We start from the raw sequence: 17,391 nt of genomic DNA, 5'->3' as shown, positions 1-17,391 counted from the left end.
GCGCATTCGCTAACGAATCGTTCTGCAAAATTTTTCACTGTACCAAAAGCTCCTGGTTCTCTCTCTAGATCCATAATATACTGCTCATCATCGTTTAAACATTGATTTATTGTTTTGTAAATTGTCGTTTGTGTTAAAAAATAGTCGTTCGTTCAAATATTTCAAAAACACTGTTCGGAAAGCTATAATGAAATGATTACTTTACATGTTTCATCTTTTAATTGATTGACGTATTTTGATTTTTGAACGTAGGATTGATGGTACTTCAAAAAGAAAAAAAACAAATTTCTGTGTAAAAATATGTTCTACTAATTCTATGACCATCAATCGCCTTCGATTACTTTTATCCCAGAAAATAAAATGATTTTTGTGCTCACATATTCCTTATACTGATATCCATGTACCACTACAATAGAATTATTGATTGTACTTCGACAATATGATATATTAACATGAAATTATGTAGGTCAATGAGTAAATACAATAAGGTACGCTAAACGCACAGATTGCGAAATAAGATTTAGTAAAGTGTTAAATCAATACCTTTCCGTCAAAATGAAGAAGAGTGCCATTCGAAAAGCCTTGTCCGGAATCTAAATCAAAGAGATCCCTCCATGGATTCTTGTTCCGATAAATATTCTACAAATAGCATGATTTTCATTTCCCTTGAAGATTAGAATGACCATCTAGCATGCGGAGGAAAGCGAGCCGTATCTCTTTTTTTTTTATTTTATTTTAACCATTAGGTATAGGCCTTATAGTCCATGTCCCAAGCCGTTTCTGTCATGGCGACATACCCGTTCGCCTATCTCCTCGCTCAGAGCCGCTCGGAGGTTGGTCGCAGACTACACAGGGACTACACGCAGACTACTCGACACTCGCTCCTCTCTCACCCAACTAGCCTTGCGCCGCGCGCTAACTCGCCGCCGCGCATGCGCAGAGCGAGCGCTCGCAACCGGCTGATCTCAGGCGCGAGTACGGCGCAGCAACGGTAGGCAGCAGCGCTCCGCTCGTGAAAACGCCAAACTAAAGTACCCGATGCTTGGCTCGACTTTTTGGTCTGCGTGTATGGTTTTCCGGCCGTCTCTTTTACAGCAAGATACCGAGACCACGACAGACCACGGCACGATGAAAGGGAGGGTTACGATTTTGAGTTAGATAGCATAGTGTTTAATAAAAAGGGGAGTTACATAAGGAATAAAAAATCAATTTCGTATCATAAATCAATAAAAAAAAAAATCGCTGAAGCTGGGTTGGCGGTGGAAGGGTTGAAAGAAAAGTCCTGCATAAAATCTAAACTTGAATTGATTTTAATTCATATGAATTGAGAGGGACTATGGTGTCAGAAATCGGATGGTACTACTAAAAAATAGTAAATGTTAAATGGTAAACGGGGGTCCCTCGTGCCTCGCCCAAACCTTCTTACGATTCACGTCTCTTCACGTTTTCCTTTCTTTACATGATTATATTGTTTAAACAAACGATCAATCCAGCAATATTATCAGCAAGTTATACTTCACTTCAACGTCACTCTGGAACGCAATTACTGTTCGCTTCAGCATATGTTATAAATATTACTTGTAATAATGTGAAAATAGTTACGAGAAGATGGACAAGTCACTATAGATGGGATCTAAACTTCGAAAGTTATGTCGGAAAAACGAAAGAGTCTTTGATTGTATTTCACAGTCAGCGCTTTAATTTTACCATGCTGGTGTATCCTGAGTTCCCGAAATCCACACGAATGAAATACAAGTAAAAAAAAGTGGCAATTTCTCAACTTTAGAACATCTGTATATAGTTTTATAAAATTATATGGCACCACGGTCCAAAAGATGCTTTATTTACAGAGATTTTTCGAATAAATCATTATGAGTAGACCATCTCTAAATCTTAGTTGGGTATTGAAATTGGACTACATACTTACATACTGTAATAAGTTTCTTCATTTTACAAATGAATGGCAAATAAAACAGGAAACGCAATTCATCTACCCTTTTAGACCATTATTTATTAATTTTACATAAGCGCTATTCGCGATTTTTAAGGTCAAAGCCCATATATCTATATCTTATCCAAGTAACACACTTTTGGCTTTTAATTGACTTAATATCGACAGAAATTCTCAATGTAAAAAATGTCACGGTAAAGGCAACCCCCGAGGTCAACCGTTATCAAGTTTTCAGTTGACTGTTAGCAGTCAAGATAAAAAGGCAATAATTTGCAAGTTAGCTAATTACGTTATAGTTAATAGTCAGCCGGCGTCTAGTGTGAGATAGCGATTAGTCAGTCTAACTGCCACCAGACATTGTCTTTCATTCGGGACATGAATGCGCTCACATTAACAATTGCTTTTCTGAGAAACATCAAAACATTTTGTCTTAACTTTCCAGTGGTAACTGTCAGGTGACAACACGTTGTCTTATCAAGTTGCCTTATACTTGACATTTCAGAAGACATTCGTAAACGTGAAGTATAGTTTTTTTACGATCTATAGCTGTTAAAAATTAGCCAACCTTTTGTCTATTTTTCGCCAACATGCGTCGACGTTTTTGTAATTGGACAAAACGTCGACTTTTTGTAGTCGAATGATAATCAGCCTCTGGATAAGTGTGCTACCTGGGCACGTTCTTTTTGTATCCAAAATTCCTCACAGGATTCATCGAAATGAAAACTAAATAGGAAAAAATACTAAAGACGTTGTTTCTCACAAAAAGTTGATTACACATCTACGCTTTCTTTAAATACTTTGGTCTCGCCTCTTAAGTATGAAAAATTAACATCATGATCTGTTGACACTTTCATAGAATCTGTAAGATACAAGCGCCACTGCGACGCTGATCAAACATTGCCGAATTAAATTAGGTCGATTGTAAAGAGAGGATTGACTGTGAAAATATAGAAAAAATGAATGAAAAATATATGACCAAGCAAATATCATATGACGAAATATGAAGCCCCTTTCACCGCGTATTATTTAGGGCAGTGCGTCGAAATTTGCTGCGAGAAAAGTTGGGTCGAGACGTGTAGCAGGAAAGAAGCAAGAATATTGCGCAACTAGTAATTTACTCAGGTTGTAATCAGCAGAAGTGGGAGAAGCGGGTCTGGTTCCGTGAGTTTTTGCAAAGTTATGTTAAATTTTAGAGAAAGCTTAAATAGGAGAGTGTGAAGGTGCGCGCAACACTCGAAGCGGTAATCCTGCACCGATCGTCGCGTGACTGTGGAGAGTTCTTGCTTCAGTGAAAGTTTCGCTGAGGAAGGCTTCCTCGATAGGGCAGAAATTCTTTGGCGTCAGTTCATCGGTTCAACGGTTGTCGACAGGTCCATTCAGCCGTGGATAAATTACCGTTTTTGGAATAATGAACGCGCGTCTTTCAACCAGTGAAGTGCTGTACCGTAGTGCCCCACAGTTTGCCTAATCGACACGTCAGTTTCTGATGACAAGTTGAAAAGATAAAAGATTGAAGAAGTGAAGTACGAAGCGTAGCAAAATTTCGTCAAAAATCTTACTCAATTATCACCCACGTATCCCTCAAACCACTCGTCATGGACACCGACGAATTTCGGGAGTTTGGCAAAGCGGCCGTTGACTATCTCGCCGATTACACGGATACCCTTAGGGAACGTCCGGTTATCCCTAATGTGGAACCAGGGTATCTGGCTCGCTTGATACCCGATGAAGCGCCGGAGAAGCCAGAGTCCTGGCAAGAAGTCCTGGGGGATGTCGAGCGCGTCATCATGCCAGGTGTAAGTTGATGGAAAACTCTCTCTTCTTTCCTTTGCACATCGTTTACTTCATCGGTTCGCGACTTTCGTGAGGTTGAATTTGTCGGTAATCCCGAGTACGATGAACGAAAATGAAACTTTCACCTCCGGCGGCAGCGTCGTAATTGTGGAAAGTCTTTCTCCGCCGGGTTTCGTCCTACTTCGGATTTCACATCACCAAACTGACGTGTTAACCGAAACTATTCATCATGTCACAGTATTGTAATATTTTGATACGATTTTGCAAGAACTTTGATTGGCGCGTGATGCAGTAGAAGTAAACCCTTTAACTGGAAATGAAATCCGTTACTGTCTTCAATCATTTGATGATTCAAAAGATGTCTACATTTTTGTTTTTAAATAGTCAAAACTTCTCCTCAGGCTTCTTCGCATCAATCCAAGTCATTTTGACAGTTGTTTCGGCACTATCCGATTGCATAAGTACCCTAAGACGATTCGCCAAACTCTAATGCATTGAAAAAGACATTTCCAATCTCATGTCAAATCAATTTTCTCAGAAACATGACGCTGTGAATAGAAACTGGAACAGTCAAGCCTGCTTTATGATGCTAAGAAGTGTTCCACCGTTGGTAGAAACTATGAATGACGTTAGCCCTGCAGTCCATACATAACTTTAAGACTTCTATACAGATGACGCATTGGAACTCGCCCCAATTTCACGGTTACTTCCCTTCGGCGGTTTCGTATCCTTCGGTCGTAGCTGAGATGCTTAGTGCGGGAATAGGCTGCCTAGGGTTTTCCTGGATGACGTCTCCGGTGTGCACGGAGCTCGAGGTCACCATGATGAACTGGCTCGGAAAGATGTTGGGCCTGCCCGAGCAATTCCTAAACTGTACAAAGGGTCCAGGTGGTGGTGTAATTCAGGTTAGTTACTTATCCTCTTTTTACTACTGAGCAATAAACCAAGTAAACGCAAAGAGAATATTTGAAGAATAATGTATTATGTACCTAGGGCGTAAAAGACGGTTTTACACACGAGGGGGTGATTCGTACGCTCGTGGTGCATATGCTATTTTTAACAAAAGTGTGCGTGAGATACTACTTTTCACGCACAGTGTTGAAAAAAATATAAAATTGAATTTTATGCACACTTTTGTTGAAGATAATGTTTATTGTATGAATAGCAGGGAAATGGGAAATGAAATTTTGCCTTTTCGGGATTTTGGCGGTACTGTTTTCTAAGAACCATGACGATTCTTTTCCTTCCAATTGTTGAAACAGAAAAGTTGTTCTTATTGATTAAAGTCTGCGGGCTTTTTTTTTACCTTCATAGCGGTGCTCAAAGTAGTTTATATTACAGTCCTCTGCAAGTGTTGCCACTTTTGTCGGTCTTTTGGCTGCCAAAGAACGAACTACGCGTCGTATGATGAAACTCCATCCGGATTGGAGCGAAGCGGACATCAAAGCCAAGTTAATCGCATACACTTCGGGTAAGTAGTGAAACTTTTAGTTAAAAACGCGTTTGGTATATATATATATATATATGTATACACATGTTTAGATCAATTAATTATCAATACATATCATTCGCATATGTCAAGAGAATCTGATATTTTCATCTTTTTGATACTGGCTTTAAGAGTCAAGATATTATATTTTGTACATAGTATGAAACACTCAATCTACACATTAACGGACTGACACAAAACCGCTAATTAGAAATCCTAATATAAAATTAGTTCTGATGTGGTATTATTACATGAAAAACAGATCAGGCTAACTCGTCCGTTGAGAAGGCCGGACTCTTGGGTTCAATGCCAATGAGACATTTGCCCTCCGACGAGCATTGCCGTCTACGAGGATCCATCCTCCTAGAAGCAATCGAAAAGGACGAAAGGGAGGGTCTGATACCCTGCTATGTCGTTGCCACTCTCGGAACCACCGGAACTTGTGCTCACGACTGCTTAGATGAGCTCGGACCGATTTGCAACGACAAAAATGTTTGGCTTCATGTCGATGCCGCCTACGCAGGTAAGCATGTGCTGCCTTGCAGTTTGTTCAATGGTGATTTCTCATTCATTGAAAGAGTTGGTAAATTGGAAAACTCCAACATCCAGCTAATTAAAAAAATATTCAATTTACTTTCTGAGTAATGGAACATAGTTGGAAAGTATAACATGAAGATTAACAGTTTAATCTATTTTGAGACAATTCAATTTCTACATACGTAAATAACTTTCATACATTTTCAAGGAATTCTGTGTTAAATTTCTTTATTTCGCCGATTTCGATTTCAAGCCTTGCGACAGATTCGAAAAGTTCTCATCCATACATGCGTTATATAATGTATAGTTACATCTTCTCACTTTTCATGTGACGTTCCAGGCGCTGCTTTCGTATGCCCCGAATTCAGACACCTGATGTCGGGTGTCGAATTTGCCGATTCGTTTGACTTCAACCCGCACAAGTGGTTGTTGGTCAACTTCGACTGCTCAGCAATGTGGTGAGCATCAAATTTACAAAGTATAAATTTACGTAAATCTGATTCGCATCAAGTTCGCGTCAAATCTATTCTTCCATTTCAGGGTGAAGGACTCTAGATACTTAGTGGAGGCCTTCAACGTTGACAGAATCTATCTTGCACACGAAAAAGAAGGACAACAGCCTGACTACAGAGTAGGTTCATTCTTCTTTCTTTTTTTTTCTTTTTTTTGACATGCTTCATCGATTTCTGAAAAATAATATGTAACCACCTCAATGTCATTTGATTAGTAAAATTTGTTTTTACTGTTTCTTTATCTACACTATAGTCAACGACCTATCATGTTAAAGTACAAAAGTGAAGTTCACACACACCCAGATTCCACGATTCGTTACTTTCACTAGGAAATGGTATTGCATGAGGTGTTTTCTGTTCTTTTAGCACTGGCAAATTCCCTTGGGTCGCAGATTCCGAGCTCTTAAGCTCTGGTTCGTGATGCGAATGTACGGGGTTCAGGGTCTTCAAAACTATATCCGTCACACTGTGAATCTCGCAAAGCAATTTGAGGGATACATTAGGAACGATGATCGGTTTGAAATAGTCACCGAAGTCACAATGGCTCTAGTTTGCTTCCGAATGAAGGTAAGTTACTTCCTGTCCTCATTGAAGTCACATAGAACAGACCATTCCTCGTTCCACATATCACTTTAAGCACTCTTTTAAATCTCAAAATCCGTTCCAATTAGGGGGACAATTCAAATACCCGCGAACTTCTGGACAAGCTATTAGCACGCAGGAAGATCTACGTGATCGCAGCGACTTACAGAGAGAAACTCTTCATACGTTTCGTGGTGTGCAGTAGCCTTTGTGAGACCAGAGACATGGAATTTGCTTGGAACGAAGTCAGCGAACGGGCGACCGAGATATTACAGCCGGTTCTGCAGCAAGACGATACCGTAATGACTGCCAGCGAGTCCTGCAAGGAACCTGACACGAACATCGCCATCATGATTAAGGACTTGAAGATAGAGCACGGGCTGAAGGAGAACGCGCCGAAGATCTCTTGAACACGTCTCGAATCACAAGATACTGATGTTTCTTCTATTATTATCATGTTTTTTTTTAATTTAAAATAGGGATCCAGTGTCAGTTGGCTATCGTCCAGGTCACACAGTCTTCCTTTCCTCGACAGGTATTCAATCACAACTTGTCAGTCCCAAACTAGGCAATTGCAGACCAAGATGCACAGTTTACTGCAATTAGCGTCATAGATCCGCAGAATTATCTACATTATCTATCACCTTCGTCCATATAACTCTGTGGAATTCCACTGATACAGAATCCGAGTATCGTTGATTAATTTATTGTGAAAAGTGTGTTTTTTTTTTAAACAAGTTAATACAATTGTTACCAAAGATTTGCCTTGTATTTTCTCCCCAACTCCAAACTCGATTCCTAATTCAGATATTCTTGACCAATTCTTACTGTATTTTGTCACTCAAAATGTGATTGTAAGTTTTTATAGTTTTTATTATACAACAGTCAACGTGTCGAGATGTTCAAAGGTGAAGAAACCTTTAATCTAAAGATAAAAGAGACAGAGAGAATTGTAATTATTTTATTACTCCGAATCTGCTCTATAGATTTAATATAAATAATGGTTATTGGCGTCAAACTGCATACGATTCGCTTATAAAAATATGTTTATATATAATGTATTTACGGAAACAGTAATATTCTATAAACCAAAAATCACTGAAGTTGAACTCAGAATAAGAAGTTCACTATTACCGGCTGGTTTTAATAAAAACTCTGTCATCTCGTGACTTTTAAAGTAATTCTTCAGTTCGCGAAAAACTTTCCATTCTGAAAATATCCTATCACAAAAATAATTATAAAGCAGTTGGACAAAAGAAGAATATAAATACTGTTTTGTGAACATCGATATCTGCGACATTGATCAACAGCTCGTAGTATACGAAGAAAAAAACTTATACATACATATACGAATAAAAAAAAAAAAAAAAATTTTACAACAGCAAACTATCAGATGGATCTGTCAACGTACAACGTTAAAAAACCATTGAAATGCGCAATCTATTTTCTCACAGCAGAGAAATACCCACATGGTAAAAAATTTTCGTGCTTCACGGTGAAATTTTTGAAAATCACTTGTTACAGAAATACAAAAGAATTTCTCCATCGTACAAATTTATCTAACTTTCTCTTAACTGCCGTACAACTTGATCTAAATCTTTCTTTCATTCACTGTCAAAGTTTCACCGTTAATTTAGTTAAATGTTCCCTTTTCCTTATAGTTTTCTTCTGCAATTTTCTATCTATTATACAAGGAGAGGGATTCTCACACTGTTTTACTTGTACTACTTATTACTAGTGGAATTATAATCGGTTACCTCGTTGCCGTTAAAATTAGTGTTACATTTGTTGTTTTTTCTATTTTAATTCACCGACTATAAGAATATCCTAACAGTACAACCCGTTGCCCTGGTTCTCGACGACGTATCTTCGCACGTATTCGGTAGTTTCTTCATTCAGACCCAAAGATGGAAGTTCCTGTTCGAATTGACCGATACTTGCCGCACCGGCCAAATAACCGTTCAACTTTGCCGCCAATGTTGATCCCAACAGTTCCTCGCTTGTTTTGAGCCGCAATTTTTCAACGAGCCAGGGATGGGCCTGAAGCCGGTACTTTTGATGGTATCTAGTCAAATAAATTGATCATGAAGATTTTTGTATATATATATATACACAACATATATATTAGGATGGCGCAAAACAACCGACAATTTTTTTTTTTTTTTGAGTCTCGTGTGACAAAATGTTAGTTTTTGATGTTTTAAGAGCCCACTCCAAAGGACAGCACAAAAAAAAATTTTTAAGAGGTCACTCCAAATTTTTTTATATGTCGTGGTGTATTGTTATCGATTCTTTCTTACTAAATTAAAGAAAAAAAGATTATGAAATTTTAATATGAATATTAAAAGGTCGCTCGGAAAGATCTAAAGAAATGCACCAAAAAAATTGAAAAAAAATTATGAGCGACCTTTCAAAATTCAAATTTTAAACTGAAACTTTCGGAAACTTATTTTTTTTTTTTGTCTATAAAATTATACCGTAACGAGAAATAAAATGAAAAAGAAATCGATTTTTGACAATTTCTGACGTTTTAAAAAATGTGGAGCAGCCTCTTAAAATTTTTTATTTGAACTGTCCTTTGGATTGGGCTCTTAAAACATCAAAAACTAACACTTTGTCATACGAGACTCAAGAAAAAAAAATAGTCGGTTTTTTGCGCCACCCTAATATATATATATAATATATATATAATATATAATATATAAATATATATATATTTTTTTTATTTTATTAGGAGAACGTATATTGAATTCTTTGATTAAAGTTTGTGTCTAAGCATTGACATGCTAAATTATTGTAGCAGAAAAATTGAACTTGTTTCTGATTTCAGAGAGTTCCGATCTTCGAGCATGTAAAGCTAAGGTTAGGGAAAAAACGTGTTCAAAAAACCTTAGGTAACATTATTTACTCCAATGGCAGTGAGCACGAGCGACTCAACATCCTTATTATATCCATACATGATTAAAATCGATCTAATGAAATTCGAATAATACAAGCTACATGCTACCAACAATTTGAAAAGAGGTCTTATAATGAGAACATTCAAAACGATTGAACTCTGGTAAGTCTTGGTACTTATTTTATCCAATGTAACGATCTTCAGACATTGATGGAAAACAATTTTACAAATAGTTATCTCCCGAGTAGATAACAATGGATTTGTGTAAACGCTACAACATATTATACCCACACGAAACATTTACCTCTAAGGAATTAATAAGGGTGTCCCTTATTTAGGGTGTTGAAGAATTTTTGCAACCCCACCCCCCCCAAATAAACTTCAAATAATTAGAAACCAATTAGCTAATTTTTTCATATTTTTACCTCAACTCTAAGCAAAATTAGCCTGCAAAAATTCGTCAACACCCTAAATAAGGGACACCCTAATGGATATCCACGATGGACATGCAATACCTCCATCAGACATCCATTTCTACTGAAATGAAGTACAATAGAGCTCTATTAAAAATCCAAATGACCGCTTGTTACACATTAAGTGGAATTCTACTAGACATCGACCGAGATCTCCATTAGAGACTTTATCGATTTTGATAACCAAAATTTAATATTTTGAACGTTTAAATTGTTGATATCACAAACAGCAGAAAACTAGAAACGTCAATAAGACGTTGAAAAGACGTCTTACAAGATTACCAAGAATGCCACATATATATCTAAATGCAAATATGATTGAATTTCAATTCAGTTCCGAATTAAACTCGGCAATTCTGTATTTAATATTAAAAAATATCAAACTATCATGCATGTTTAATTTCTCTCCGATATTCATACGCATAAAGTGAATAGAATGATCGATTGCGAACGACCAGCAATTCCGAGCGCGACATTTTGTAACTAGTTGGTCAAATATGAGTCAATCAAGGTTCAATTAACCTGTTTTAAGATCCACTGTGACGTACGAGATGCAGAAATGTCAAGTATTGAATTGAAGTGACGGAAATTCGAGGTAAAAAAAAATCCACCAAAGAAACAGAAATAAGTAAACATTTTTTCGCGATATTTTACAAAAAAGCGTTTGTAAAACAAACAAAAACGTATTAACGCCGCAGGTTTCTTTTTATTGAACTTGGCACTGATTTCACTTTATGTCAACTAATTACGCGGCCACAAATTACGCAAGCTATTTTGCGTGATAATATTACGACGGAATAATTATACCGCACACATTACACCGGACATAATAAACATTCGCTTATGAAATTACAGCTACAAGTAGGTAAACCGATTCAGCAATTCTGTCCATGAAAATTTACGATCGTGTGGAATAAAAATATATTATTATGATTCTTTTTTACGGCAATTTTAATTCTGCGGTTTAGATCTGTAGGGAAAAAATTACGACTTTAACCGACAAAGATAAATATCTTACACGTCAACGTCTATATTTTGTTGAGAAGAGAAAAAAAAAAAAAAAAAAAAAAAAAAAATGAAATATTGGTAAAAATGATTTATTCAAAAAAATAGTATTTCAAGGTGCGGAAAAAGCGTTTCCGAGCTCGTCAACGACGGTAAGATATGGACTCATTGTTGATATCTGTATTATCTTGGTCTTCTATAAAATATGACACATTTTTCACACAATATATATATATATGGGGCATTCCAAGTGAAATCGAGGAATCATTTCCCTCAAGTCATCAGATCCTTGTATAACTTTTTTTTTCACGTAGTTTCCACTTCAAAAAAAGCCTGATTTTTTAAAAGAATTTTCTCGCTAATCCTTCAGATAGCGTGACGATAGTTTCTGTGTAAAAAAGGGATAATAGAAAAAACACCATTTTTAAAATTCTGCAATTTTTTCCACAGACTCTGGGTCGTAAATAAGTCAGTTCTATCGTGATTAGAAAGTGAGATGCTGCTGCTTCATATTTTTTTTTTTTTTTTTATAACTTTTTTTCTTAGTTTCTAAAAAAAAAAAAAAAACACACACACAATTAATTCCTAATTTTCATACATATCTTCAACAACAACATCAAATTTGATGATGGTTCGGAGTCGAGAATAATTTTTTCTCATTAATTTTGCAAATCAATCTTTTTTATAAAAGAAAAAAAAAAAAAAAAAAAGAAGATTTTTTTCATTTATTTTAGAAAATATAAAAAATATGAAAATTTTCCGAAACATGTTATCTTTTTTTTCTTCGTTTTTCACTCCTTTAAAAATGGTGTTTTTTCTGTTATCCTTTTTTTTTTTTACACAAAAACGATCGTCGCACCACACCTGAAGGGATGGTGAGAAAATTCTTAAATAAAATTAGGCATTTTTTGAAATGGAATGAATGCGATGAAAAAAATTTATGCCAGGATCTGATGACCTGAGGAAAATGACTCCTCGTTTTCACTTGGAATGCCCCATGTATAATGCGGGCTAGCGTGTTATACAGACATGTTGCACAACGGCACACAATCCCAACTCGTATTAAATTACATTATACGCGGGTAAGGGTCAGCGGGTCGTTATTGACCTTACTAACAACCTCGAGGAGCAGCTGGAATCAATTAACGGACAAAAATTTTCAAGCAGTCCTTTATATGACGATTGTATTTTATATTATTATATTAGACGAGAGTTTTGAACGTGCGTGAACATAGCTGAGACGTTGATTGATAATATAAAACTTTCGATTACTATTCTCAGCTCGCAGAAGAAATTAGAAATCTTCTTTTACGGAATAAAGGATAAAATTTAAAATATAGCTCTTATTTTCAATTACTGAAAATTTAATTCCTCATTGACTAACGATAAATACTATATACCATAATTTTTATCACTCGAGTAATTTTTTACATTTTACGCGACTGTAAACTTTTTGGATCAATAAATCTGTATACATTTTTTTTTTTTTTTTTTTTTTTTTTTTTTTCAAATTAGAAAATAAGTCAATGTAACCGTTTCAATTATACTCACTTCTCTGCTGGGTAAAATCGCTCGAATCTTTTGATTTCCGTAATGAGGGGTTCTCCGCGTTTACGCTGCTCTTTTTCCCTGGACTGTTCCGCTGTTAATCGGTCCTCCTCGTCATGCCATAAGACGAGAGACATATACTGAAAATTAGCCAGAATTAATTTATGCTAATTATAATCAGGTTCATGTATTATCTAACAAAGAATAATGATCAATAAAAATCTCTCTGTCTCCCTCTTCTTTCTATTCCTCCTCTTCTTACTTTGTAACAGTGACTTTAAAGATTCAGCAAATTCATTACGTCTTTAGTATGTATTCTGAGAACTGCAAAGATCGATGAAAGAATCCTTTCTCGGCTGTAAAGTGTTCAACGTTATAGTGAATAACTAGTTTATTTACTTTACTCTCGCACAGTGAATGTTACACTGATCTGATTGATTTTGAATGTGTAAGATGTATTTTATAATTTAGTCTATTGTCCTAATAGCCACTTGCGATATTATGCCGCAAGTTAGATTTGATAAAATAGTCAGACCCTGTATTGTTAACTATTCCAATTTACAAGCAATTAAATCCAGCGTCTTCGGTGAAAGGTCAGAAAAAAATCACGTTTTGGTATTATACCGAAGGCCAAATACCACGAGGTTCAAATCACGTGATATTAGCATTGCATATTAAGTCAAATTGCTTAAATGGTAACCGCGGGGCAATAAATTGAACCGATCAGCTGATAACTCATTTCGTAACTGCAACTTCTTATTAAAAAACGATAAGTCTTGTGACAAGACATACGAATATTTTTTGTTGTTGCTAGAATTATTAGTAATTCCGAATAGATTGAAAAAACTTATTTAACAGATTGAACATTGAACTATGCGACGACCTTGTGTAAAAAATGTGTAATTATAGTGAAAAATGAATGATAAATAAACCAGTATAGAGCCTGATATGAAAATGTTTACTTTCCTATTAGTGTAGAGGCATTACACATAGGGCATTCCAATTGATTTCAACTAGCCAACGGAACTCATGCCTCTGACTTTATTCATAAATAGCAGGTTGTAGTTTCGCGGTAAAAGATATTATTTTGAATTTTAATTCCCATAATTCGAAAAACTTCCAAAGATATTTTTCCGGTATAAAGACGATGCAGTTCACTCGATTATACAAAATTTTATCATATCTGACGTGTTATACGGATTTAAAATATGATTTACAACTTTATACCGTGCATGGCGGAAGTCTGTAACGATAGGCGATAAAAACTTTTCCTATAAAGATAATCCCAGGCTTTCGCTTTAATATACCTAATTTCATTCAATCCTACGAACACCGCTCGGAAAATACCAGAAATCACACGAGGAAATGTGATTGCCTAAAAATGACGTAAACACGAGACAACGAAGTTCTAATTGAGTAATCGCTTTCTCAGTCTCCGTTTTTTCGATAACATCAGACGATCCGAGTGTATTAGGTTTGTTTTGAGTCGACTGTATTTATCTACGACAAAGCTGATATTGAAACCACAGATCCACAGATAAGAGTTAGCTTTCAAACTGACTTTGTTTCACGTCATAGTTATTAACTTAATCTGAAGAAAAGGACTGATTGAAATTGAAACAAAATACAAGACTAACAGACATCACCATGCTGGGTCTAAAGTCGTATGCTAAACTATGAAAGACTCAAGTATTTATTGTTCAAATCCTAACTACTTTCTGGCCTACAGCATTGATAGATAAGGAAATAAAGAAGGAACGAGGAAAAAAGAGAAGAAAATAATTACACATTTATTTTCTCAGCGAAGAATCTCTTCAGAGCCCTAAAATAAAATCTAAAACCTAAAATGAAAAGAGGAAGAGAGAGAGAACAAATCTTTCAAGAGCGTGTCATTCGACGAATGAGAGAGAGAGAAGCTCAGCAAACTCGCGGAATCTGTCTATGCCAGTTTTTCTACGTAGTACCTATATAAAGACACCTTGATGAGGTTCGAGGTTCTTTGGAGCCTGCTCACGTGGAGACGTATAAATAAATGTATTTAAACATTCTTATCTTCTACCTGACGCTTGATTCTCGTCGTCAATCCGTACTCGTGGTTGTTCCAAAATAAATTGAGCAGTTCCTGGTAGCCAATTAGTTCAGGATTGTAGTCGATGTCGATGACCTCGGTGTGGTCGCCTCTGAAGGTAAAAAAAGGTAACAAAATACGCAGTAATAACACAGCTGCGGAATTTTAAAACGGGTTGCATCGAGTTCCGCGGTTCAAAATTGCAGCAATTACGTTTGCCTCTGCGTTCGAGATACTTTTTGCAAGACAAAATAAAAAGAAATCTACCAAAACCGTGCGAGAAGGGAACTTTGAGAAAATGAAAGCGGCTACAGTCAAGTGCCAAAATTTTGATCTGGCTGTAATTTTTAAAACTTCCAGTTAGTGTAAAAATAAATCTAGAAACTCTATGAGTCATCGTTTCGGATAAACTAGTAGATTCGTTTTGGAACTCGAGAGCAGATTCCACTCATTCGGAACATGATATTCATCCTTTCCAGAATTGATATAAAAACACCGAAATTTTTTTACTGTTTTCAAAAAAATAAAATATACAATATGTAATCGTTGAATATGTAATATAAAAAAAAAATCACGGTGTTGTATATTTTTTATATTCAAACTAGAAACATCCAATTGCCAAAGCGCAGGTCGAACTTGACTAAATTATGTTTATGATTATCCACTTTCCTCGCCTATAGTCTGTGCCATTGGATTCCAGGGGCGTTTATATCAAATATCATCGCAGTATCTAAGATTTATCAGTTTTATTGATATGCTGTTGACAGTTCGAGGCGACTCTCATTTTTTCTATTTTTCTTTCTTTACAATCTCACGAGTCAGTGGGTAATAAGAAAATGATTTACATGTTCCTGTAGGTGGGAGAGTCCATCGTCCCACCGGCGTATCCAACCCTGGTTCTCAGGACGCCTGGCGTCGCCCCGAAGAGCGCATCACACGCCCAGAAGCAGCCCATACCGAAGGTGGCCCTCTTGGTGACAAGTTTTTCTATTTGGCCTGGCATCGTCTGAAGAAGAAGGATACGTGACAATTTTTGTCTAGGAATTCAGAGTGACAAGCAAGGATCTGAACGGCTGGAACTCGGAATCTAAATTAGTGATCGATGATCGTACAATTGAGTAAACTAATTGCAGAAAGACACCTAATCAAAATTTAATCTCGTATGGTGAGGAAAACTTGTACCGAAGACAGGATTTGTTATTCGAAAACGCTGATTTTCGATTCTTGAGTTATGGAAAAGATAATCATACTATGACTATGATAAGCGTGTACAAGAAAACAGTTGGTTTGCAAAATAGTGAATTTCATTCAATTAATTGGGTACATTAACGTTGTCAACTTCAACTTCATACTGTTTCTGTGGGGTAATGGAAAACTAATCGTCGAGCTTTGTTAGCGAGAAGCGCGGGACATCTAGTGGTAATTCCGAAACTGCTCGTTTAGGGACGTTTTTCATCTTTCTTTCTTTTCATTGATAACATTCACGGAAAAGATGTGTCAGTCATATTGTTAATTAGTTAATTTCAAAAAAATTATAAATTTTCACTCCAAAAAAACGATGGCGTAAGCTTCTAAGTGAGTCGGTAGTCTGTTTTGAATTATTAGCGTCTCTCAAAAATTTAGTTTTTCTAAAATTTTCTTCAAACATCCGAACAATTGATATTAGACCAACAATTAACTAATTGAAACCTATAATAGCGTCAAATTATATTCTGTACTTGACTAATAATCACTTGTTTATTAAATAATTAACAATAAATTGAAACGAATTCCAAAAAACCTAAGTATTCATTCGTACAATTAATTTTTTACTGCAAGCCCAGAAAAACCAGACATTTTCAAAAAGAATTCACTGATCTACTGATCAATGAACAATACCGTTCCCCGTATAAATAACCGCGGGAAAAATTCAAATGGTCAGAATAAAGCGAGGGTCCAGGAATTAATATAGTAAATTCCATTGAACTAAATGACCACGAATTAAAACCAATTGATCAATGCACGATTCCTCGCCTAGACACTAAACTTTTCTTCTCCAATTTAGGGATAAAAAGTGACAATGAGAAACGGTGATCTGTGGGTGGAATTTCAGTGTCTTACCTGATCGACCTGCTGCAGTTACACACGAATTCGCGTCGAACGGGCAATTCGCCAATTTTTGCAGACGCCAAAAAGAAGAAGGCCAACGCGTTCGGTAACGGGAGCGGAGCGGAGCGCGTCTGCAAGACACCGGAGTTGGTCACTCGCGCACGAGAATGCCGCGTGGTCAGCCTCAGTCTGTTCATCGAGTCTGCGTTCGCGACTTCTGCGCACTCCACACTGCGCAATTCGCAGACTGCGCAACTCGCGGACTGCGCCGGAGCCGCGGGCCCGAGAATTTGCCATCGCGTTGCTTCCAGCTTGCCGGGCTTCGCTTCACCTTGACTCATGAAGCGAGTCGTCAGAGAAACGTTAGATTTAATTCACGCACGCGATGTCGCCGAGTTATGCATTCTGGATCGCAAAGTTCGTAGGTGTTCAAGTTGGAACCTTG

At 36.6% G+C, this 17,391-nt stretch overlaps 2 protein-coding genes across 2 annotated transcripts; one reads left to right on the top strand and one right to left on the bottom strand.

Annotated features, from left to right (window-relative positions):
- The first annotated feature begins 3,174 nt into the window (after positions 1 to 3,174).
- Positions 3,175 to 7,280, top strand: LOC124405716 (aromatic-L-amino-acid decarboxylase-like). Its single transcript, XM_046880862.1, has 8 exons — positions 3,175 to 3,747; positions 4,417 to 4,650; positions 5,087 to 5,216; positions 5,497 to 5,757; positions 6,112 to 6,229; positions 6,312 to 6,402; positions 6,650 to 6,850; positions 6,955 to 7,280. The coding sequence occupies exons 1-8, from the start codon at positions 3,547 to 3,549 to the stop codon at positions 7,273 to 7,275; spliced, it is 1,557 nt and encodes a 518-aa protein (XP_046736818.1). The 5' UTR covers positions 3,175 to 3,546; the 3' UTR covers positions 7,276 to 7,280.
- Positions 7,281 to 8,665: 1,385 nt separating this feature from the next.
- LOC124405717 (peptide methionine sulfoxide reductase) lies at positions 8,666 to 17,130 on the bottom strand. Its single transcript, XM_046880863.1, has 5 exons — positions 16,959 to 17,130; positions 15,704 to 15,864; positions 14,850 to 14,970; positions 12,794 to 12,930; positions 8,666 to 8,930 (listed from the first exon to the last, which is right to left on the bottom strand). Exons 2-5 carry the CDS (start codon positions 15,859 to 15,861, stop codon positions 8,693 to 8,695), a joined length of 654 nt encoding a protein of 217 aa, XP_046736819.1. The 5' UTR covers positions 15,862 to 15,864; positions 16,959 to 17,130; the 3' UTR covers positions 8,666 to 8,692.
- Positions 17,131 to 17,391: the final 261 nt, after the last annotated feature.

This window comes from Diprion similis, chromosome 4 (assembly GCF_021155765.1).
Source record: "Diprion similis isolate iyDipSimi1 chromosome 4, iyDipSimi1.1, whole genome shotgun sequence".
NCBI lineage: Eukaryota > Metazoa > Arthropoda > Insecta > Hymenoptera > Diprionidae > Diprion > Diprion similis.
Note: the sequence above shows the minus strand (reverse complement) of the source record. Positions and strands in the feature narration are given on the sequence as shown.

Coding starts and splice junctions, on each gene's coding strand:
- LOC124405716 (XM_046880862.1), top strand. CDS start 3,547: ATGGACACCGACGAATTTCGGGAGTTTGGCAAAGCGGCCGTTGACTAT. Junction 3,748..4,416: donor AGCGCGTCATCATGCCAGGT/GTAAGTTGATGG, acceptor ACTTCTATACAG/ATGACGCATTGGAACTCGCC. Junction 6,230..6,311: donor TTCGACTGCTCAGCAATGTG/GTGAGCATCAAA, acceptor CTTCCATTTCAG/GGTGAAGGACTCTAGATACT.
- LOC124405717 (XM_046880863.1), bottom strand. CDS start 15,861: ATGCCAGGCCAAATAGAAAAACTTGTCACCAAGAGGGCCACCTTCGGT. Junction 14,971..15,703: donor TCTCCCACCTACAGGAACAT/GTAAATCATTTT, acceptor TTTTACCTTCAG/AGGCGACCACACCGAGGTCA. Junction 12,931..14,849: donor CGACGAGAATCAAGCGTCAG/GTAGAAGATAAG, acceptor GCTAATTTTCAG/TATATGTCTCTCGTCTTATG.